This window comes from Theobroma umbraticum, unplaced genomic scaffold, assembly GCF_002168275.2.
Source record: "Theobroma umbraticum cultivar Fairchild unplaced genomic scaffold, ASM216827v3 scaffold_95.0, whole genome shotgun sequence".
Classification (NCBI taxonomy): Eukaryota; Viridiplantae; Streptophyta; class Magnoliopsida; order Malvales; family Malvaceae; genus Theobroma; species Theobroma umbraticum.
In genome coordinates this window covers 4,344,319-4,368,412 of record NW_018397257.1, presented here as the reverse complement: position 1 = coordinate 4,368,412, position 24,094 = coordinate 4,344,319, and the positions used below count along the sequence as shown (strand labels likewise).

Here is a 24,094-nt window from a genome sequence, read left to right as displayed (position 1 = left end):
TGAAATTTTAAACAATAACCAATAATGCAACACTAGAATCTATTTTTGAGAATTACATATACAATAATTTTTTAATTTTTAAAAATTAAAATTATTAAAAATAAAATCCACATAATAGAAAATAAAAAATCATGACAAGTAGGAGATATAACTTATATAACAAAAAAAAAGAATATAGTTGATGATTCGTAGAAATTTAAAAGAGAAAATCTATAAAAACTGAAAATATATGAGCAAATAGAATAGAACTGAAAAAAATAAATAATAATAATAATATAAATTAATTAAATAATATAAATAAAAATTTTATCTCTTTATAATTTTGCAATATAAGGACAGAAAAGAAAAGAGAAAAATATGGATAGAGAAATTAAAAAAATTAAAAAAATTAAAAATTTGAATAAAATTGAATGAAGTTTATAAAGTTATTTTATTATTTTTTAATTATATTAATTATTTAATAAAAAATTATTTTTAAAAATTATTAAAAAATATATAATGTATAAAAAATTTCAAAAACTTTGGGGTGGCCATCATAAAGGGACGCTCCGCCCCTGAACATAGCTACAACGAGATGGCAACATATTGACCTTAAAATAGGATCATAGTATATCTTGTGTAAATATTCTATTTTGTTTGAGATAATTTAAGGTAATTGTGAAATAATTAACTTGGATTCAACTTTGATCATTGGACTCGGTTTATTCTGCCCAAATTTAACAAAATATAATGCAATATTACAAACCTAAAAAAATAATAATACAAAAAAAGAGAAATTAGAAAATTACAAATTTAATGTGGAATTAAGGTAGTTAGATTAGTGGGAAAAAAAGGAGAAGACACAATTTGGAATATGGTGTGAGAATGAGGGGAAAAGATGGATGCCATAGTATAGATGTTTAAGAGTTGCTTTCCACATGGTGACAAGGGACTTTGCACTGGACAAAGTGGAAACTTCTTAGCTGTTGGGCCAATTGTAGTCTATTTTGTGAAGCCCAAATGTTAAGTTTAAGCTTGACCCAAATGCCTTAAATCATACTTACCAAAATTGATTTAAAAATCATCACTTCAAAACTTCAAATCATCACATTAATATTTTCATGGTTAAGCCATTCAAATTAATGTTGAGTTAATCAAAATATTGTAAGATATTATATATGAATAAAATTATACATTATGTAAATATTCTGAATACTTATATAAATGATAACTTTTATGTAAAATTACAAAAAGTGTTGAGTTTATAAAGATTATTTTTATGTTTCTTTGTTTTTTATAATGTATATTTATTTTTTCATGTTTAATATTTTTTAGTGAAAATAAAACAAATAATAATTGATATGCAAAAAATGAATTAGATAGGACTTTAAAATTATTTGTACCCCAATTTATTTGCACTTGGATAAAGTCTAAATTTACTAACCCACCATTAAAAGATTTATGGTGCACAAATTTTGATGATGATGAATGCTGTTAGTCCATGAAATACTAACTAAATGTGTCAACAGTGAAAAATTGAGTATTGCGTTATTTAGTTTTGAAAATTTTTAAGTACAAAATTTCTAATAAAAAATGTTTGGTAAGCAACTAAAATTAATATTGAATAAATTTTAACTAAATCTTTTGTAAGGGATAAATACTATTTGGCATATTGTTCAATTAAGTTTCTAAATTATTTAAGAAAAATCAAATAAGCATTTATTTTTTTATTGTGTTCAATTAAACCTTTTTACTTTTATTTTAGATCAAATAAGCCTTTATGACTAATGATTGATTAATTCACATTAATAAAAAAGTCACTTGTTAATTTATATTCACATAACAATGACATGACATTAATGTAAAGGGTGAAATATGTCACATTATTATGTTATCATGTTAGATTAGCATGTCACATTATAATCAATTATGATATATCAATATGCTACATCAATATCAATTATAATATGTTAGTATGTCAAGTTAACATCACGTAATATAAAATAACAAATGACATTTTAATTAAGCTTCAATTAAAACTAATAAATGGTTAAAAAAAGATTTTAAGATTAATGTAATTAAATTACAAATTTTATTTAAAATGATTAGATTAATCAAGTGAGTGGAAGAGATGAAAATAAAGGTGGAATTAGACGGTTTGAGTCAAGTTTGACTCAAATCATTTTCATTAACTTGTGACATACCACATACTTTCAATTTTGATTTTTATATCATAAAAATAATGCTTTTATAGAATAATTAGATTATATAAAATATATAAAAACAAGTTAAATAGAAGTCATTTATTAATTTAGATTTTACGTTGAAAATTACGAATTTACTCTGTTATTGATGCAACTAATTTCATACTTTAACAATATAAAATTGACCTAAGTCCAACATTTACAGTATCTCTTCTTCCTTCACTGTTCAAAGTGAGTTGAGCTTTAAGCTTTTTAGCGTACCCAAAAGTTTACAAGTGGTTGGGCATCCCTGGGAGATAGACAAGCCATTGCTGGAATTCTCGGTTAAATATGTCTTCTTGGGGTTTGCAAGAGTTTGGCTTTACAATTTGTTATTTCTCCTTAACTCTCCTAATGTAGTCCTTCCACTTGATCCAGTGGCAGATCTAGAATGCTAATCAAGAGGGTCATCATTTCAATAAAAAAATCACAAATAAATGAGATATAAAATTATTATGCATATATATATATATAATACGACGATCTTCAAATTAGTTTTTAATGTTTATAAATTACAATATCATTCTTCTATTTGTCATGTCTTGAAATCTTTTCATAATTGCTTATTGCCAATAGTTTCAAAAACATCCCTTTCAATAAACGTCATTAAACAATCATTCAACTAAACAACTCCCATTCGGTTATAGAGTATACTTTTAATGAGATTCATAATAAAAAATGCTCGTTCAATTGTTGCTATTGCAACTGGCCAAACTAATGGCAACTTTAGCAACATATAAACCAAAGGAAACTCAATATCTTTTGCTTTTGAACCATCTTTTGAGCAAGATCGACAACTCCTTTTAGATCATCAAAGTCAGCATTACTTCTCATATCTGAAATATAATTATTAAGTTGATCATCAAGTGCCAAGAGATGTACATCATCAAATTCCAATGGATACAACTTAACAAGTTGAATCAATTTTTATTTGTCAAAAGTTGAGAAGAAATGGCATGGATCAAGACAAGCTATGCGTGAAAGCAACCCTGTATTAACATTATCAAAGAGCTCGTTCAGCTCTTGAAGTTGAAAATCAACTATACCGTAAAGTAACTCAACCTTAAAATGGTGAAAATTTGTGGATTTTTCAACTTTGGTTAGCTTGTTCTATAGGAACACTACTAGACCTTAGTTTGGGTTATGTAGAGATTCGGGTCGAGCCCATTTAGTTCTCATATCAAACTTATCCATGCCTGATGTATTAAAAGAATGAAATAATTATTAACAATTAAATAAAGATTAAAACTATAGCATAGATAAAAACTAAAAATATGAAAAAATCATGGAAATTTAAGTCTCAAAATCTAACATTTCTTATTGAAGCAAAAAAAAAAAAGATAGCAGATGCAAGTAAAAATCTCAAGAAAAGAAAAGAAAAGTAATAATATTGAAAATGATAAAGTAGATTGTTAAATACCCAAAAATAAAATGAAGCAAAGAAATAATACGAAAAAAATTAATTAAAATAAACAAATGCTTGCTAAATATCGATGCTTTCTTGAAGATTGAGAAATTAGCATTAAGGGAAAGAGAAGAAGCAAGGCGTTAAGGCTTTAAAGGAAAGAAAGGAAGTGAGGCGCTAAGGGAAAGTTTAATATTTTGTATTGTATATAATATTTTGTATAGTGATATTTAAAATTAAATAAATATCACAAAATATTAATTTAAAATATATTTTAACAATGAATGTACACTGCCCCCTTCCCTTCTCTAAATCCCTTAAAAATATCTAAAATATAATATATATATATATATATATATATATATATATAAAATACTAACTAAAACAATTCAAGCGGGTCTACTACCCCCTTGCCCTTTTGTAAATCGCCCTTGACTTGATCCACTCATTGTGTCCATACAAGTACAAAGCTGGTCGGATGAAAGGAGGAATATTAATTGAAGTTTATGTTGGAGCATTTTTAACAATAATAATAGAAGAATGAAAAGAAAAAAGTCCGTTGAACAATTATAATTAATTGTTTGAGAGCTCAGTTTGTTTAAACAATTAAGTTTTGTTCAAATAATTATGTTGGAAAGCAAACAATTATATTTGTTGAAAAATAGATAATTGTGTCTATTAGAAATAAGTAGCTAGGTTTGTCAAGAAAAAGGTATATTTGCCTATACATAGGACTTTTTGGTTTCTTGAAGATATGTGGAAAAGGCAAAAGAAAAAACAATTTCCAATCATTCTCTTCATTTTCTTTAGATTCTTCTTAAATTGCTGCTATATTATTTTACTACCAAAAAACTTTATCTGAGTTTGATAATTTTGTCATACACCGATGGATGCTTAATGGATTGATTTTGTCAATGCAAAGCATAATCAATCATTGGATTTCGTTGTATGTTCGAGGTTGATATACTGGTAACTCTTTTATACACTACAAGTGGGGTTGAATAAATCTTAAGGAAAGTGGCAGTGTTACATGCCATGAAGCCAATTTCTTGATTTTCTAGTTCTATGTTCTAACAATCTTAAGTTTTTATTTCATTTCAACAATGACTATTGTAAGTGGAACACTAAGAGAATTGACTTCTGATTTTTGTGAAATTAGACTACATTGATGTTGACAAGGAAAATGGTAAAATGATTCCTTATCAGATTACAACATAAGTTTCCTTTCCTTACTTGATATGCATGAAAAACGTATGTTGGTTGGAAAGAAGGATTTTGTATATTCATATATGATCTTGATATAAATGAGGTTATTGTTATGTCTTTTATAATTGACGTACTTTTCCTACCATGGAGAGATACTAAGAAAACTTTAAAGCATATGAAAGAAAATATGTCTTTTAAGGACCTTGATAGTCATCTTCAAATAAAAAAAGATTGTTGCAACCAAGATGAAGTCACAAATAAGATGAAAAGGATAAAAAGCTTAAAGTAAACCATCTTAAGTTGATAAAGGTCTATGTGATAGAAGAAACAAAATGTGGGCATAGTGCATTCTTATTATACATGAAGGTATAATGGTGTCAATATGTAAATTTAACATCTTAATAGATGATGCATTCTTATTTTATAATAGAAGGCATAATGGTGCGACTTAGATATTCAATATCTTAGACATGGCATTCCTATTGTGCAATAAAGGTGTAATGGTGCTTGTATAAACATACACCTTGATGTGTTATTTGACATTTCGATTATATATTAAGGTACAATGTTGTCAACTGAGAAAAAAAAGAATGTGTGTAAGCTTGTAAAGTCCTTGTATACATTAAAACAAATACCTAAACAATGGCATCAACAATTTGATGAGATTGTGCTGACTAATGGCTACAAGATAAATATGACAAGTGTGCCTATTATAAGTTCCATAATGGTCAAGATGTCATTTGATACTCATTTGGAATAAGTGGAGGATACAAAAATGCTATGCAAGTGCATCTAGAATTCTATTTTATTTAATTTAGTTTTTTAAATTTTAGTTTGTTTATGATTTTATTTTCTTTATTCTATTTAGGTTGAGATTCTTTTCTTATCTTTATTAGGATTTTTAGTACTTTAAATATTATTATTTGATTAGGCTAGTTATGTTCTATTTAGGAATAAAATATCTATTTTATTTAAATCTCTTATTAACTATTTCAATTGTATTAGACAATTATAAGTAGAGTTTTATTAGAATTTGGAGCTATCACACTATAAATAGCACATTTAGTTTTAGTTATAATATATTCAAGTTGAGAATAAATCAACAATATTTTCTTCAATAAATAAGAATACTTATTTTCTCTAGGCTTTTTTCAAAAGAGTAAAAGATTCTAATATCTTTAGTCTGGCCAACCAAAATGGGAGTGTGGCTATTTTTCATCTTAGTAAGGTTTTTAACCTTGCCAAGGTTGGTTTTTAACTTAGTAGAGTTTCTGACCTCGCTAAGATTGGTGTCTTCATAACGCCCTAACGCCAAAAAAGGTCTTTTCAAATAAGTTTGACATGAAAAATAAGGGTGTAACAGATGGTATTCTTGATAAATGAATGATAAGAGACAATGATGGCATAACATTGTCTCAATCTCATTACATTCAAAAGATTATAATAAAGCATGGTAAGTGTTATTGATTTTGCATATACGAATATACGTATTGAACAAGTAATATAAACAGTAAGTCCAAGATCACATCCCACTGGGATTTGCTCTTAAATTTTCATTAAGTACTAAAATTATGACAAATTAATCTTATTTAATTAAGTAAACCTTTTAGAAAATTAATTAAAATTAAATTAATGAACAAAAACTAAAATTTCACTTGAGAAAGGCAATAAATTAAAACCTAGGATTATAGGTTCATTCAACATTTCATCTGATACCAACTTCTCATATTATTTATATTCCTGGGTGATTTTACTATCTTAGAATCCAACAATATACAAGTCTCCGTCAAAATGCTTGCACAAATACCTAACTTAATTGGGTCACTATATATCTATAGTAATCAATTAAATAAGGTTTATTAATCTAGTGTTATAATCATGAATCAGATCACCTACGTGATGTAAACATACACCATTCAAACCTTCGTCTAATCTAAAATCTTTCTGTCGAATCTCAATTAGATTCACAGATCAATTAATTATTGGTCAAACAATCAAAAGCATTAATAGCAAATTTGAATAAGCAAAACTATACCTATTCATAATAAATAAAAGAGAAACAAATACTCAAACTATATGTTGAAATCTAAGACAATATTAGAAAAATAGTTTTGCTCATAATATCTAATAAAAACTTCATCTAAAGAAAATTAGCTATTAATCCAAGTCAAGAAAATAAAAAAAAACACAAGAATAGAGAGACAAAACTAATATTTAAAGCTTTGTAATCTTGATTCTCTCTCAAATTCTCTTCCTTTCTTACTTTGTTTTTTACTCTTTGTCTCTAGAGAAATATCCTGCTACCCTTTCCTTCAAAACCTCTGAAAGGCTTTTTAAATAGGCTCTAAAAGCTCTAGTTCCAAAATCTCGTCAAAAAATTTTTAGGAAGTCGCGGCCTTGCCTTTTGGATGTTGTGGTGCCTTACTCTCAGGTGGCACTATGGTGCTCCTCTCTTATGCCATCTCTACTGCACTACTCACCTTGTAACTTGATTTTTGCCTTCTTTTAGGTTGAACTCGGTAAAGTGGTAATGAAAGTTGTATCCCTATTTCTTAGCCTTCCAATAGTTCAAAAATCACATCATTTGGACATTTGAGTTGAAAGATATGCTCAAAATATTAGAACATGTCCAGGAGAAGCATTGACCATACTTGCATAGTTCACACCAAACATGGCCTTTTTATCAATTTTCCAACAAAAGCAATCAAATATTTAGCAATAACTAACCTTAAAGTAATTTAAAGCAATTTCATATAAAATTAAACTAAAATAACTAAACTAATCAACATGCAATTGAACTTAACTAAGAAAAATAACTAAAATACTTAATTTCTAACATAAAATCTCAAAGACTTAGCTATTTAAGCTCTCAAAATGTGACAAAATAAATCTATATAATAAAGTTATCAATAAGTCAAATTGTACACCAATGTCTACACCTTATAATTCTAATTTAAGGCTGAGACCCAACAAAGACAAGCTAGTAGTACAAGTAGAATATGCAAAGGTAATTGGGTGCCTAATATATGCAATGACGTGTACAAAGCAAGATATAGCATTTGTTGTTGGAAAATTAAGTCAATACATAAGTAATCCAAGTAATTTACATTGGTAAGCAATAAATAGAGTACTTAAGGACTTAAAGAAGACAACCAATTATGGTCTTTGCTATAATCGATATCCATTAATGCTAAAAGGATATTCAAATGCTAGTTGGATTATAAGTTTGAAAAATCATGCTTCTACAAGTGGATGGATTTGGGGATGCCATTTCTTAGGAGTCAAAGAAACAAACGTGTATAACATATTCCACTATGGCAACCAAATTCATTGCATTGACTATTACCACCAAAGAAGCCGAATGGCTAAGAATTTTACTCTTTGGTGTGGCCTAAACCAAATTTTCCAATTTCTATTCATTGTGATAAGTGAAGTAAATTTAGCAAGAGCATATAGCCAAGTGTTTAATGAAAAGTCTAGACATATTAGATAAGACATAGCTATGTTCAAAAATTAATTTTAGATAGAATGATTACTATAACTTTTGTAAAGTCTGGTGAAAACTTGATGGATCTTTTAATGAAAAGTCTTGCTAGAGATCTTATAAATAAGACCTTAAAGGGGATGGGGTCAAGCTTATAAATTGAAAGTCACCCATGGTGGAAACTTAACTCAACGCTTGGTATAACGTCAAGTCTTGAGTTCAATAATGTACACCATCTGTATGTGGCTGCTATAATATGATTATTATACTCCATCCGCAATAAAGTGTTGGATACCCGTAATGATAAGGAAATGATGAGTTATATACTCTTAAATAGACCCATAACATAAATTTGTTAAAATGCTTTAGTTATAAGGGTATTCTTGATGGGATCTACCTATGTGAGTGTAAAATATAGCTATTTCTAGGAGCTCAAAAGCTTGGCTCTAACAACAGTCATGAAAAAAGGATATATACACACAGCCATAAATGTGTCATCGGATATTATGCATTCATTGATGTTGAAATCATTGTATGAGATGTGTTCAGTTAACCAAATCGAATAGTTGGTTTAAAGCATAGTCTATCATACAATTTTTATTAACTTTAACATGTTTTCACTAAATGAAGGTTCAATAGGAAGACATTCATTTATATAATTGATTTCTAAGATTATCGAAAATCTAGATTATTTTGAAAATAATGGGGGATTGTTGGAACATTTTCAACAATAATAATGGAAGAATGAAAGGAAGAAAGTCCTTTGAACAATTATGATTTTTCAAGAGTTATGTTTGTTTAAACAATTAAGTTTTGTTCAAATAATTATGTTAAAAAACAAACAATTATATTTGTTAGAAAATAGACAATTGTGTCTATTAGAAATAGACAGTTGTGTCTATCAAGAAAAATGTATCTTTGCTTATAAATAGGACTTTCTAGTTTCTTGAAAATGTGTGAAAAACACAAAAGAAAAATAATTTGCAATCATTCTCCCCACATTTTCAAATTCGTCTTAGAATATTTCTATATTGTTTTACTGCAAAAAACTTTCATAGGAGTTTGATAATCTTGCCATACATTGGTGATGCTCATTGGACTGATTATGTTAATGTAAAACATAAATTAGGCTTCATTGTATCTTCAAAGTTTATACGCTAGTAACTCTTTTGTACACTACAAGTGTGGGCGAATAAAACCTTAAGAAAAGTGACATTGTTGCATGCCTTGAAGCCAATTTCTTGATTTTCTAGTTTCGTGTTCTAATAGTTTCATCTTCAACTATTTCATGTCTTAACACCCTTCCTCTTAGCCTTTTATAACTATCATGTTCAAGGGCGGACCTACATTCATAGAAGTGGTGTCATGCAAAAAAATATTACTTGTTACACTAGTTATCTAAAATTTTATGTAGTTAATATACTAATGAACCCAATAATTTTTTTATGATTTTGTCGAGAAAAGGGTCAAAGGCTCCAAGTGAAAGTAGATTTATCAAAAAGTAATTTATATATTAATATTTAACTAGTACATGGAAAGATAAAAAGTTTTCTTCTATAATTTAAGATTTTATTAAAAAAATCAAAACCTAAACTATTCTCTCTCTCCAAAAATTTAAGTCCTATTCTTGGGACTGTAGTGACGTTTCTTCTTCTCGATCCTTGGCTGTGTTTTTCACTCTCTCAAAATAACTCATCTAGCTTCAATTTTAAGTAATTTTCAACCCAAATTAAATTTTTAAATATGTCATGTCTAAATATTTTTTGATTAATTTGATAGTTTGGATTCATAATTGCAATCTAGTTAATAAAAAATAGTATTGCATGTCAAATAATATCTTGAAATTATAAGTCTTTCTTTTTTTTTTATTTTGTAGATATATTGTTTAATTATTTGATTTTTATATTTAACTTAATGTGGTTTGTGGATGCTTATTTTTTTTATATTCGGGAGAGAAGGGATTCGAACCTTACTCTTTTTTAGAGGGAGATCATACATAAGTCAGTAAGCTAAATGCTCGGGTGCTTGTGAATGCGTATATTTAGTTTTAATCAATGAATAAAAACTTACCATATTGTTAGCTATTGAACCTGATAATTTGCTATATAAGATCATATTTTTTAATAAGTTTTTATAATTTGAGATAAATAAGCCATGAAAAGATATTTTAAAAGAAAAGAAATTGTTTCACAAGGCTCAAATCCCGAGCAACAATAACAAAATTCTAATAATAATGGTACTCAACAATCTTTTAAGTAAAGTTATGTTAAATTTGATCTAAGTAGTTTCTTAGCTGATCTTGGACTGAGGAAAAAAATTTTCAAGTATCATCCTAATGACACTACTTAAAAAAATTTCTATGTCCATCCCTAGTCATGTTTCCATTTTTTGTCCTAAATGTGCTGACATGGAAAAAAAACAAACTTTCGTTTTTGCAAAATGAGCAAAGGATGAAAAATTTTAAGAAATTAAAAATGAAAAAAAGAATTTTTTTTTAAAGTATATAGTATGTATTTTAGTTAGGGATAAAGTTCAAATTTATCAATTTATGGTCTAAATTTATCACACATCTTTAAACAATTATAATTTTAACATTGTACTTTTTAACTTGGTTATAAATAATCAAACTTGAAAAACAAAGAAAATATTACTTTTTTTTTTCTAAAAAATGTTCATTTTATTGTTAAATTTAATCATTTTTAAACCAAATTCAAAGTATTGTGTTCAAATCCGACTCGAGTCAAGTTGAACCCGTGAGCCTCAATAGGTAACCTATTTCTTGGACACTTATACCTAAGACCCCCAAGATTGAGTTTCAAGTTTAATCATTGGAGTGTCCCTTTTGGGAAATATAACTAGATTCCAACTCTTAAAAACATGAAATTATAATTAGGTATTGAATGGCAATTTCCTCTAAACTTATGGTTTTCTAATATTGTTACACCTTCCATATATAATTTCTATTTAAAAATGTCTAATTGTTATTTAACATCATAAAAATATAATTATAAGTAAATGAAAAAAAAATACAACATTCCTAATTAATGAGATTCAAATTAATATCACTAGAGTATGCCCGTGCAATGCACTCGTGTGATATAAGTAAAGTAATGTTTGTTCAAATATATCTACATTTCAATAATCATATAATGCTCGCATAACATAAGCAATTATGAAGCTCTTTGTCAACTGCAATGTATATAGAAATGGTCAAAAGTTGCATAATTGTTTAAGTGGTAATCTATTTTAAGAATTATGAATGTAGGTTGCAATATACAACTTAAGAACACATAAAATATATGATAAATGACTAACATTTCAATGACCTTAACATTTCGTCTCGGTGGAGCTTCTTTCCCAATAGTGACAATAAGCATTCCATCTTCTATAAAACTATGAAAAAGTATCAAAAAAAAAATTCAATCTCATAAAGGTTCAAGTAGATTGATGTCTACAATAGAGGAGTAGAGCCACATATTTAAACAAATGACATATAAAGAAAGAAAAATTTAGAAACTTACTTGAAAAGTTTTTATTTTCTATATGGAAGTAATAACATTATAAAAATAAAAATAATAAAGAATCAAAATAATAAAAGTTTGAATAAACAAACCAAATGAGATAAAAAGAAAGGAAATTAGAAACTTACATCAAAGTTTCTGGTTTCTATATGGAAGCATTAACATTATAAAAAATAAAATAAAAACCCAAATAATAAAAGCTAGATAAACAAAAAATCATAGAATTAATTTTCAATTAATTGTTTTTTATTCTTATCATTTTTTAAACTAATTTCATAAATTTGAATTAATGCATAAATTAAAATTAAATAAATAAAATAAATAACTAAAAGGTGAAACAATGGGTAAGGAAATAAGATGAAGAAGAAAAGAGAAAAATAAGAGAAAGAAAACTGTTTATCTCTATTTAATCTGTTCAATCAATTAAAAAATCATAAATTTATATTATATTTATTTTTCTTCTTTTTGTTCATATCCTCAACTCTCTCTCATGCTTGATCTCTCCTCTTTTCTCATCCCATTCTCTCATTCTTTCTCCAAATTTTTTCTCTAAGTAAGAGAGAAAGCAAGAGAACACTCCAATAAAGAGAAGAAAATTCTGCAACCATGGCATTAGGAAAAGACAGAAATACATGGCCTCCAAAAACATAAAAACCATAAAAAAAAAACCTTGACTTTTTTCAAAAAGGGCAAGCATATCCAAGGCCTTATTGGCCATGCTACGTGACCAACAATTAGACCCTCAATTGTCCATTGGGAAAACTTTTAATGTATGTTGATATTAACTTGAAAATTTACGTGCATGGTGTATATGAATAGATATTGACTCTAAAGATTGATTTGGCAAAAAACAAAAGACTATGGGAAATGTTTTTAAAAATGCAAGAGTTAACAATTGAGTTAAAATGTTCATATGGAAAGTTCGAAACACTACAAGGGAGCGGAAAATAACTCATGTTTTCTGAGAAGTTAATAATGTTGTCAATATGCTTGCAAAGAAAGGTGCTCAAAGAGTTATTGAGCTGCAACGAGTGTTCTCCTAAACTTAGTGTGCATTATAATGTAACTAGAGATTTCCAAGTCTAGAGTATTTGGATATTATGGGATTATTATTTTTTTCTATTCCTTGTGTATTTAATAAGCCACTAAGCTATACCTTAGTAGCATTAAGTTGCATCAGTAAAAGCTTACTTTAAAAAAAAAAAACAATAGAGGGATTATACATTAGTAGCATTAAGTTGCATCAGTTAAAAGTTTTTATTTTTTTCAGTATTTAATTCTTTTTTACTATAAATTACTTTTATAAATCATTCGATTATATTTTATCAGTAAAATTATGTAATTACTTCATGTATCATAAAATAAATAAGAATTTAGTCTCTGTATAATAATTTGTATAAATTGAGTTCATGTATGTTTTAATTTGTTAATTTTCACTATCAAAAATAATTAATTTTTGACCATTAAATATGCTAATGTGACATTTTAACCAAACTGATTTGATATTAATTAAGATGGCATGGCATATTCTTAGTAATGTGCTATTCACTATATACTGATGTGGCATTGATTGATTAGATTGGCAATAATTTATGCTTACTTGACCCTTATTGACACGGCGAGAAATGCTAACATGGCTACCACCTTTTAACTCAAGTTCACTGTCAATAATTATGTCCTAACAATTTTTTTTTTCCTTTTTTGAGCCCAAAGCTATTTAATTAATTTTTTACTATAACTTACTTTTATAATCCACTCAAGATTTTATCCATATAGATCATGTATAAAATTAGTTATATTTAATATTTTGGCCACGTCGGTTAAGTTTCAAAATAATTGAATCTATTTTATTAAATCAAAATGGTATCAATTATGAAATATCTACAATTAAAACTTAACACTATGTTTGATGACATCGATAAATAAATAAAATAAAATCGACAGAAGCTCTAGTCATGAATTTTGGAAGCATATAGAAAATTTCTTGTTCCAAAATCATATTAAGTTCAAAGAAAAAATAATAATTTTGTGTTATTAATTGGACTTTCATTTAGACTCAAATGTATAAATTTTAACAGATTTAATTTGAAAAAGATACTCTTAAAACTTTTATCATTTCCAAACAATTATCAATTTAACACAACACTATTGCCATGAAGTCACTTAACTCAATTATTTTTAGAGTAAATTATTTTTTTAATTTTTTAATTTTTTAAAATTTTTGTTTTGATCATTTAATTTTAAAAAATCATGTTTTTGGATAGTAAACATTTGTAAATAATAATGTTTTTATCACTTAATCATCAAAAGCTTTTGAATGGCTTTCATGGTTTTCCATATTAATTGACTTTGGTCATGTGGCAATTACATGTAAATTCATATATGTGAAAATACAAGATTTGAAAAAAAAAAAAGAAGAATAAGAAGAAAAAAAATTCGGGTATAAAAAGAAGGAAAAATATGTTTTGCAAAGGCTTTTAATAGGAGGGAAAAAGACCACCCAAATCAGCTTGTGTGAAAGCTATGGATGTTAAATGAAAAGAAGAAAGAGACAAAAGAGAGAAGAATTAAATGGAGGGAGAAGGAAAACAAGTAAAAGAGAAATGTGTTAAAAGAATGATCTGAAACTGGTTGAAGTAGTCCAAAGCAGCTGGGAACTGAGAAGAAGCAACAGCTAGTTGAAGGAGTGTTAAAGAAGAAAGTAAAAATGTCATCGTTTCACAATTATTAAACCAAGAATTGTGAAACGCATGAGTTAAAGGTCGTTTTATGTTTATGTTTCTTTTCTTAGTTTCTATACGACTTGAGTCTTTGTCGTTTTAGTTTCTTGGTTCTAAACAACTTGTAAACTTGTGTAACCTTTTGACAAATCACTTGATCTCTTTTCTAAGCCAAAATAGACTAAGGATCAAGCTTTGATCTCTTTTCATCTGGTACTTTGGCATAGCATACAGAACCAAAAATCCTCATATGTGAAACATTAGGCTTCTGTTCATACCACAATTCATAAGCTGTTACATTCAGAAGTACTGTTTTAACCTGGGCTTCAAAGAAGCAAGAAATTGTAGGTAAGTCCTCTGCTGAGGCTAAGAATATAGCAGTTTCAACAGCTGCTAATCAAGCTAAGTGGTTAAGAAAGGTTTTGTTGGATATGGGATTCATTCAAAGGAAGGGAACTGTTATACATGTGGACAATCAGTCAGCTATTGCTATAGCTAAGAACCCTGTTCATCATGGTCGTACTAAGCATATTCGAGTAAAGTTTCATTCCATCAGAGAATCTATTAAAGGTCAAGAAATTGAGCTTGTTTACTATTAGACTAGTGATCAATTAGCAGAAGTATTTACTAAGGATCTTAACAAGAGAAGGTTTGAGTTGCTTCGAGCAAAGTTGGGAGTTCACCAAATTCTAGATCAAGGAGTTATGTTGAAAGAATGATCTGAAACTAGTTGAAGTAGGCCAAAGTAGCTGGAAGCTGAGAAGGAAGCAACGCATGAGTTAAAGGTCGTTTTATGTTTATGTTTCTTTCTTAGTTTCTATACAACTTGAGTTTTTGTTGTTTTAGTTTCTTGGTTCTAAACGACTGTAAACTCGTCGTTTTGGTTGAGCATCTTTGTTCTATTGTGACCGTTGTCTGGAAAGTCTAGCTTCTTCAATTCCAATCATGTAAGCTGAGTCTGTTATGTATAGATCCCGAGGCTACATCTAAGCTGAGGGCAGTTTCTTTTGAATTTCAAAATGCTTGTATAAATACTCAGCTGAAAATGAACAAATTGGTTTTACAGTTTAATATCAAAAAATCCTCTTCTTCATTCTCTGTTTTTCTGATCCTTCTCACTTTGTTAATCCTCCGATTCTCTACAAAATGAAGTTGGGTTTTTTTTAGATAAGAGATTTGAATCTTGCTCAATAAACGAAGATTATACATCAATCAATGAATTAAATGTTTGAATTCAAAATGAACTTAGTTAATGTTGTGATTCAACGACAATCTTGAAACAGAGGTTTTTGAGTTGCTCAAGGAAACATGGTGATCCTTTGGACATTATTAGAATTATGGACACCCAAAGCAAAAAGGAGCCAATGCTTTGGATTTTTCCTTACTCAACTAAAGCTAGCTTCAGAATCTCTCTCTTCAAAATATTATTTCTTAAGCGTCTTTTTTTTTTATTTATATTCATAGGTCACCTTAAAAAAAGAAAGAAAGAAATTATAACTTCACATAAATAAGATCATGTGACATTGTCACATGTCCAAAATCAATTATTTGGTCAAAAATAGAAAATCGTTAATTTTTAGCAATCCAGTAATTAACACATTAGTATTTATAAATTTTATGAGTAAAATATTATTTTTCAAAATTAAAAGATCGAAATAAAAAATCTCAAAAAAATTAACTGACAAAATTATGATTTGTATATACATGAATAATAGAGTCAAAATAACTTGCTTCATAGATATTACAATCCAACTATATAACTATACAGTGAAACAGTTTAATTCACAGCTTTAATTGTTGTGCATGTTGCCACGCCAAGCTTTTTAATTGTCCACGGTTAAGCCCCCACTCCCTTCAATGAGCAGTTTCGTAGAGTCATTATCACACCATTGTTTCACGTGTAATGTCTTCCCATACATAATAAGCAAGCACCACCAAAGTTGATAAACACATTCCTTCTTTTGTTGACCAAGATGCATTTATAATAATATGCTCCGACTTAACATATATTTGTGTTTATGAGAACTTGTCCAAATTAGTTAAAAATTTTACTTTAATAAATACTTTTTCATTGAACATATTACTCTCACCGAACACAATTACAAACAATACATTAAATATATAATTTTTTATATATATAAAATATCACTTAAATGAGTGTTTGTAGACACATTGTTATAATAATAATAATAATAATAATAATAATAATACGTTATAAGCTACATAATGTAAAAAAGACAATTGATTTAATCAAAATAATAGGAAAAAACGTGTATTTGCAAATTCATGCAACTAAGTAGATATCTATTGGATGAACAATAATTAGTTAAATAAGTCTTTATTTTTTATTATATTTAATCAACTTCTTATTTTTATTTTGAATTAAATTTACCTTTATAACTAATGGTTAATTAATAGTTATTAATCAAAATATCACTAATTATTTTATATCACGTGACATACTAACATGTTATAATAAAACTTAATTTTTTTTCAAATAATTCAAGATTTTTTTCAAATATTATGTGAAAAATAATTTCTTGAAACATAATATTTGAACATTTATTTAAATGCAGTCAGGTAATATGCAATATGCATGTTAGATGACTTTTGTTTCTCTTTTGGAAATATAATTTGGCTTCACCCGTTACTACAAACTAAGGGTTGCTATGATGTAGCAAATTACAAGAGATTTGAACGGAAATAAAAAATAAAAGAGGGAAACTGAAGTAAACAAAATACATATGCTAATTTCTCTTTAGGTTTACACCGGCATGATACAGAAGATATATATTGAGAAGATATGGCTGATTGGATCAACAAGGTCGAAGTGGTTTTCCACAAAGACAGTCGTTATACATAAATGAGGAAGCTTCAAGATGATCGAAGGGTGCTCCTGCCGGAATGCGCCCGCAGAGATGGTTGTAACTCAAATCTAGGTGGCCGATATAAGACGCCGCCGACAAAGATCTTGGTACCGGACCCCTAAAGTTGTTGTGGGATAAATCGATGGCGGTGAAATATGATCTCGCCACGAAAACATCCGGAATTTTTCCTCCCAACGCGTTTCGGCTCAAATTCAAGTTGCTTATTGCGGAAGTCAAAAGAGTCGTTGGTATCGTACCCGTTATATTGTTGCAATCCAAATTCAGTGTCGCGAGAACCGGCATTCTCCCGATAGACGGAGGAATCACCCCCCATATTTTGTTCATGGACAGATCAAAGTCAGCAAGACGATATATTTGAGATATCGAGCCGGGGATTGGTCCGCTTATCTGGTTCCCGCTCAACAAAGCCCGGCTCAACATCCTGAGTCGCCCGAATTGCCTCGGGATCGGACCCGAGATTTTGTTATTTCTCAAATCCAGATGCATCAAGCTTGATAAATTCGTTAACGAAGAAGGAATTCTCCCTGATATTTGGTTATCGGCAATATTTAAAACCGTGAGACGCTGCAACCTCCCGATATCAGAAGGAATTTCCCCCGAGATTTTGTTACCAATCAAATCAAGAATACGAAGAAACGGCAACGTAGCAATACACTTAGGAATCTCGCCAGTAATTCCTTTCCAATCGGCTATAATAATACTGGAGAGGCGAGGTAACTTACATATTTCGGCTGAGATAACGCCGGTCATAAAACCGGGCCGGCCGGCTCGCTCGAAGATAGGGTCTTCGGACTCACCACGGAGGTTAATGTCAGCGACTTGGTGTGACTCAGGGTCGCAGCTAATGCCGTACCAGTTGTGGCAACAGTCGGTGCCCGTCCATGAGTTGAAGATGCCCAAGAAAGGCTCGTGGAGATCTCCCTTGAATGTTAACAGCGCTGCCCGGTCAGACGGCGGGCAGCTGTTGACGGTGGAGATAATGGCAAGTAATAATAGCAAAATAATGCTGAAGACTCTCTTCATTTTTACTTTGTTTGGTTCGAAACAGATGCTGCTTTTGTCTTGGAATTGGTTTCAAAATAAAAAACAAAAAAACCCTTGGTTTGGGGGAGTGAAGATGGGCAATAGGGCATGATTTACGTTGTTTATTTGTAAGCGGGAATTGTAAACTTTTAGTGACGATTTTGCCCCCAACGTTTATGGTGGCAGTTTGTGGAGCCTTCTTAGAATGTTCATTGTAGTTTTGCCACATCAGATTGTCGACGAGTGATTGTCTGATTAAGTGCTTTTAAAAACAAAAACAAAAAAAACAAAAAAACTTAATCGTTGATGTGATTAAAAAATTAGTGTGATGCAACATATTGAATTATTGTAAGAGTACTTTATATTTAATTAATTTATAAGAATGAAATATGTTTTTGTTAGATAATAAAAAATGACATGATTATAGAATTTGTAAAGTAAGCATTATTTTTTGTTGGATGGGAAAATAATTCGATTATTCATAAATGTTATGAACGTAATAAATACTAGAAGTAGTCGAATTGTCCAACAATCAAACACTTGAGTATCTCTCATTTTGAATCCCACAAGTTGTTAGTGGAATCGTACGTTAAGGTAGAATTGAAAGCTAAAACATATATAAATTAGCCGGAAAAAAAAACTTTCCGAGCATATGCGGCCAAGGTATGGAGCACTACTTTGAATCGTCATGTGCTGTGCACTGGTTTCTGCTCGTGTTTCAGTTTAGTTTAGGAAAACGAAGCAAAATGCATTCGTCCAAAATGAAATCTAAGTAAAGCATGTAGTACAAACTACAAGCGGGGATAAGGAAGAAGAGAAGAAGAGTCGAGTGTTGGAGAGTTAAGTCTAATAATTGATGAGGATGAAACAGCAGAACATGGGGAAGGGATAAGCTTTGGGGTGGGAATTGAGCTACTGTTTCAAGAGTCTAAACATGAAGCGTGGTTGCTGTGCGACGTGGCTTCTTCAGACCCATGCGCTATATGATTTAGCTCATACAAATCCAAATACATGTTGGAGTCCCCGTAACTCAGAAAACAAAGGTTTTATACTATTTAATTAGTCCAAAAAAAAAAAAACAAAGAGCGAACTTGCTTAATTTGGTCTCTCTTCATACTAGTTTTCGGAATTAAGAATTCGTTTTGAAAGAATATAAGTGATCATGTAACGCAAATTAGAGACATGCTTTTCACTGTGCAATATTTAATTAGTCAAGAAAGGTATAATTAGGGAGTTCCCTAAATGCGTCTTCTTTGTTGAGAAACTGAAGATGGCAATTTGAATTTAGGAAATTGGGCACAAATCTGTTCCATCTAATTAAATATGATTATCAAGTAGGACGCTCCAAATTGTAGGCCGAAGTCATCTTGTTGATTCAACCCTTAATCCAAATCACAAAATTAGACTCAGCAAAATTTAAACAATAAACAATTAAAAAAACTTAGGACAAGAAGAGTACTGTAAAGAGAGAGCATCTACACTATACGTGATTCGGGAATCAATTATCCAACTTAAAAATTAAATCAATCATAATTAAACAACAAATAATCAAGAAACGCAAAACAAGAAAACAAACATAAAGAGAAAACAAATATAAAGAAAATAAACATAAAGAGAAAACACCAACAATAGACGTGATTAATTGGAAACAAATTTTTTTATATCCACAAGCACAGGAAAAATGAAATTTGCTATCAAATATCCAAGATAACAATGATCAAGCTCACCTCAAACCCATTTACAATCGATCTTTTATCTCGAGTCACTCACCTAGGGATTTCATGTATTTACTGCTTTCTCAATGATAACACCACAACCAAATCTTAAAAACATTTTTCAGAAAAAGAAAAAAAAACCAGATCCAAAAATGAATCTTTTATACCAACTTTTGAGAAACACAAAAATTAGTATTGACCCCAAAAATAAAGAAAAAAAAACATTAAATGAGTTCAAGAATCAACATAAAACCCAACATATGATAATTATGTTGTTAAGAGTAATGTATTGAGTTGGTTTGTCCTTATCTTGCATAAGGATTTGGGCTACAAATACACAGTTTTTGACAATGTTGATAGCTAAACTAACTATTTTCATGAATAAATTTGGGCAAAATAATTGAGCCGCACGGTATTCGTGGGTAAGCTATAGGACCATCTTACTACCCTGTGGACGTCAACGTCTCAGCGGATTGCCCCACGAGTACTTGAATCTCTGTCTGCTTGAAAGGAATCAATGCTTGGTCATTTCGGGAACTAGTCTATTTCTTTATTTAATGGGAACTGATGAAGAAAATACAGTCTACATGATACGAAATTGTCCTCCTTGGAAATGATCTGGACCGTTGAACCACCGTATCATCCCCTCAGGCCCCACTTAAATCGAGGACATAAATGTGGGGCAGTGATATCATGGGAGGAGATCAAGCGAAGACAAGCCATGAGCTGTTCATGTTATGTGGGTATCAAGCGACAAGTATAGATCTCAATGTGCCCAAAGCATATCCAGAAGAAAAGTGATTCATCACCCCCCAACTGATTGCTTTGATGGGACATGACCTTTAATTTTTCTTTTTTAGAGCAAATGCCAAAATCATTTTAGATCTTTTTACTAATTTAAAGGGTTCTTGTTTAAGTTTTTTTTTAAAATTATAAAAAATAAAAAATCAGATTCAATTTTTAGAAAATACACACACTAATTAATGAGTTAAAAGACCTCAGTCGATTCAATTAATTTTTAGATATTGAACATTAAATATTTTCTATTTTTGACTATTTCTTTAGTATTTTATTGATTTAGGGTTTAGGCTACAACAACCCTTATCCTCCTCCTTCAAAACATGAAATGACTCCACAAATCTCAATATATATTATTTCTTTTTGCTTTCTCCTAAGATCTTGCAGCATATCTGACAGCTATCAAATACCTTTTCCAAAAAAAAAAAAAAACTCTTCAATTGACAGGAAAATTAATATGCTTCCATAAATGACTTCCTATATTCATCCTCAAAAAAGGTCAGATGAATAATAAAATTACCAAAGAAAACAAAGGAGTTAAACTTAGTTAACCAAAAATAAATATATTAAAATAAAGAGAGTAATTAATTGTTGTGTAAATAACTAAAGAATTTTTTTAAAAAAATTACCTTAAATCTTACACAATCAATAAAGTAAAGAAAGATAAAAATACAAAAATTTAGGTGATTCAATCTTTTAATTGTCTATATTTACAAACATAATCACTAAAAAAAATCAAAAGATTACAAGTTTAATCACAAACTCACAATCTTTGTTCCACTTATGTCCAAATATCTTTGTTTTTAGATTGAGGTGCTCATTAAACTCACTCTTGACTTAAGCTCGGGTTTTTTCAACTTATCTAGTCTCTTAAAAGTAAAAATCCAGACCAAACAAAATTTTAAAAAACTTTTTAAAAAATAATTTTTTTAAAAGAATAAAATCTACAAGAAAAAAAAAGTTTTAGGAAAAGTTATAGAAAAGAGTTTTTTCTTATCTTCTTTTAAAAACATGTCGGTTTTATAAGAGAATTTTTTTTAAAAAAATGTCCTAATTTATTAAATAATCCCAATATTACCTTTTAGAAATATATCTCATTTCTTTCAATTGATCTCTCCTCTCTCTCTCTCTCTCTCTTTCTCTCTATCTCTCTCTCTGCAAATCACGATTTTCCTTTCCTTTACCTCTTTCTGTAAAAATTATTAGGAAAAACAAAGAATTTATGAACAAATGAATCCGTGATTAATAGAAAGTTATTTATTAAATACATCTTATGGTAATTTTAATCAAAACTAGAATTTTTATAAGTTGTTTTATCAAATAATTTATTTATAAAAAATAGTTTATGAAACTAAAATTACCAAACAATTTTAGTTTAATTTTAAAAGTTATTATTTTTCATAAGAGCTTTATAATAGTTTTTAAGTTAAAAAAAAATTAGGTCAAAAAGACTCTCAATAATATTCTTTAACTGCATATGACTTTTTATAGGGTTAAAGTACAAAAATCTTATCTTAGTTGAATTAAAATTTAGGGTAAAAGTTTTTTACTAATATTACTCTTGAGTGGTATGGAAAATAATAAACAATAATTTTTATAACTGTATATTTATAGCGAAAAAATAGACAATTAAGTTGTAAAAGATCTCAGTAATTTTTTTTTTTTGATCCGATACTTTTTGTGTCATTACACTTTTTATAACCTCAAATGTCTCAAATGTACAGGATCCACAATGATATTAGATAATTGGATTGCATGCATATATATATATATATATATATATATATAATATGAAGAGAAACTATAAAATAATTGTAAATTTGATTAGGCTTCTCTCAGATTTTGAACAAGATGCCGACGGTGGACGAGTGGCTGGCAAACAAAGGTTTAATGAATGAATTTGTATCGAAAAACCAAGGTTTTAACAAAAAAGTTTAGCATCAATCATGCTTGCCTTTGTTGTTGTTGCATGATTGGCATTCAGCATGTGGTACATGTGCAGCTGTACTCGCTTCTACCTTCTTACAATCCAAAACAAGAAGCTAATCAAGAGCTTTTCAGATTTGGTATAAAACAAGTCCCAATCTACCTCCGTACTTTCTTCTTGTCAATGAAATACAGTCCATTAAATTTTTAATTACCCAGAAAAATACACACACTCAAAGTTTGACAAATTTGAGTCAGAACCGACTCAAAAGTAAATAAATAGTTGTGCATGTCTCATATAAGGCTATTGTTAAGATTCTTCAAGAATCAAAGAACAAATGTGTTTGCTTAAACTATATTCCAACAAAACCCACTGTAGCAATAAATGTTACAGATGGTTTAATTGATAAGCTTGTCCCTCTTGACTTAAGAAACGTAATCTTACTAGTACACTATCTTGATATGGTATTTTACCATAAAATGACATTTTATCCCTAATTGGAGGGTAGGGTTAAAACAACCTATTTGCATCTTAGATTTCAGAAAATAAACAGAACAAAAGGAGAATCAATTAGTGGGCATATACAATGTATGCAAGGTTCCATTTCCAATACCTGGATGAGTTAGAAGGATAACAAAATAGTAAAGAGTTGGTTAATAATTATTGTGAGAGTTGAGCGTGTCTTATTGGGGCAGGTCGTATCCGGGGGAGTTAATAACAGTGACTCTGGAGTTGACTAACAACACACTCCAAATTCTATGTCGGTCAAGATGGTTGGGATGAAGCCATGTGCAGTGCGCAAGACATGCCTCCGAACAAGGAGAGAGAGAGACATCGCCTGATTTTCTGCATGCCTCTCCTTCTTCAGCCCTTACTAGCTCATCTCTCCCCTTGAAACTTGATAATGACGTGCCTCTCCCTTTTTTGTTCCTCATATTCTTTCAGGTATGGGATGTCTCTCACCCATTTTTATTTTTTATACAAGAAGAGGGAGCTTGGTTTCTTTTCGATAGCTAATCCCAATGAGGTTCAGGAAATGCCAATACAGTAAAGTCAAAATGTCATATCTCTACAATTTATGGCCACGCGGATGGTTAAACGCATATCTTAAGATGGCATCGGTACTTCTTTTGCCAACAGTATCAACCTGTTTTATTATCATTGAAATGAAATATATAGATAAAC

At 29.3% G+C, this 24,094-nt stretch overlaps 1 protein-coding gene across 1 annotated transcript; it reads right to left on the bottom strand.

The window, feature by feature from the left end:
- Positions 1-17,222: 17,222 nt before the first annotated feature.
- On the bottom strand, positions 17,223-18,757 carry LOC110412086 (uncharacterized). Its single transcript, XM_021422521.2, has one exon. The coding sequence runs from the start codon at positions 18,467-18,469 to the stop codon at positions 17,375-17,377; it is 1,095 nt and encodes a 364-aa protein (XP_021278196.1). The 5' UTR covers positions 18,470-18,757; the 3' UTR covers positions 17,223-17,374.
- Between the last annotated feature and the right edge of the window lie 5,337 nt (positions 18,758-24,094).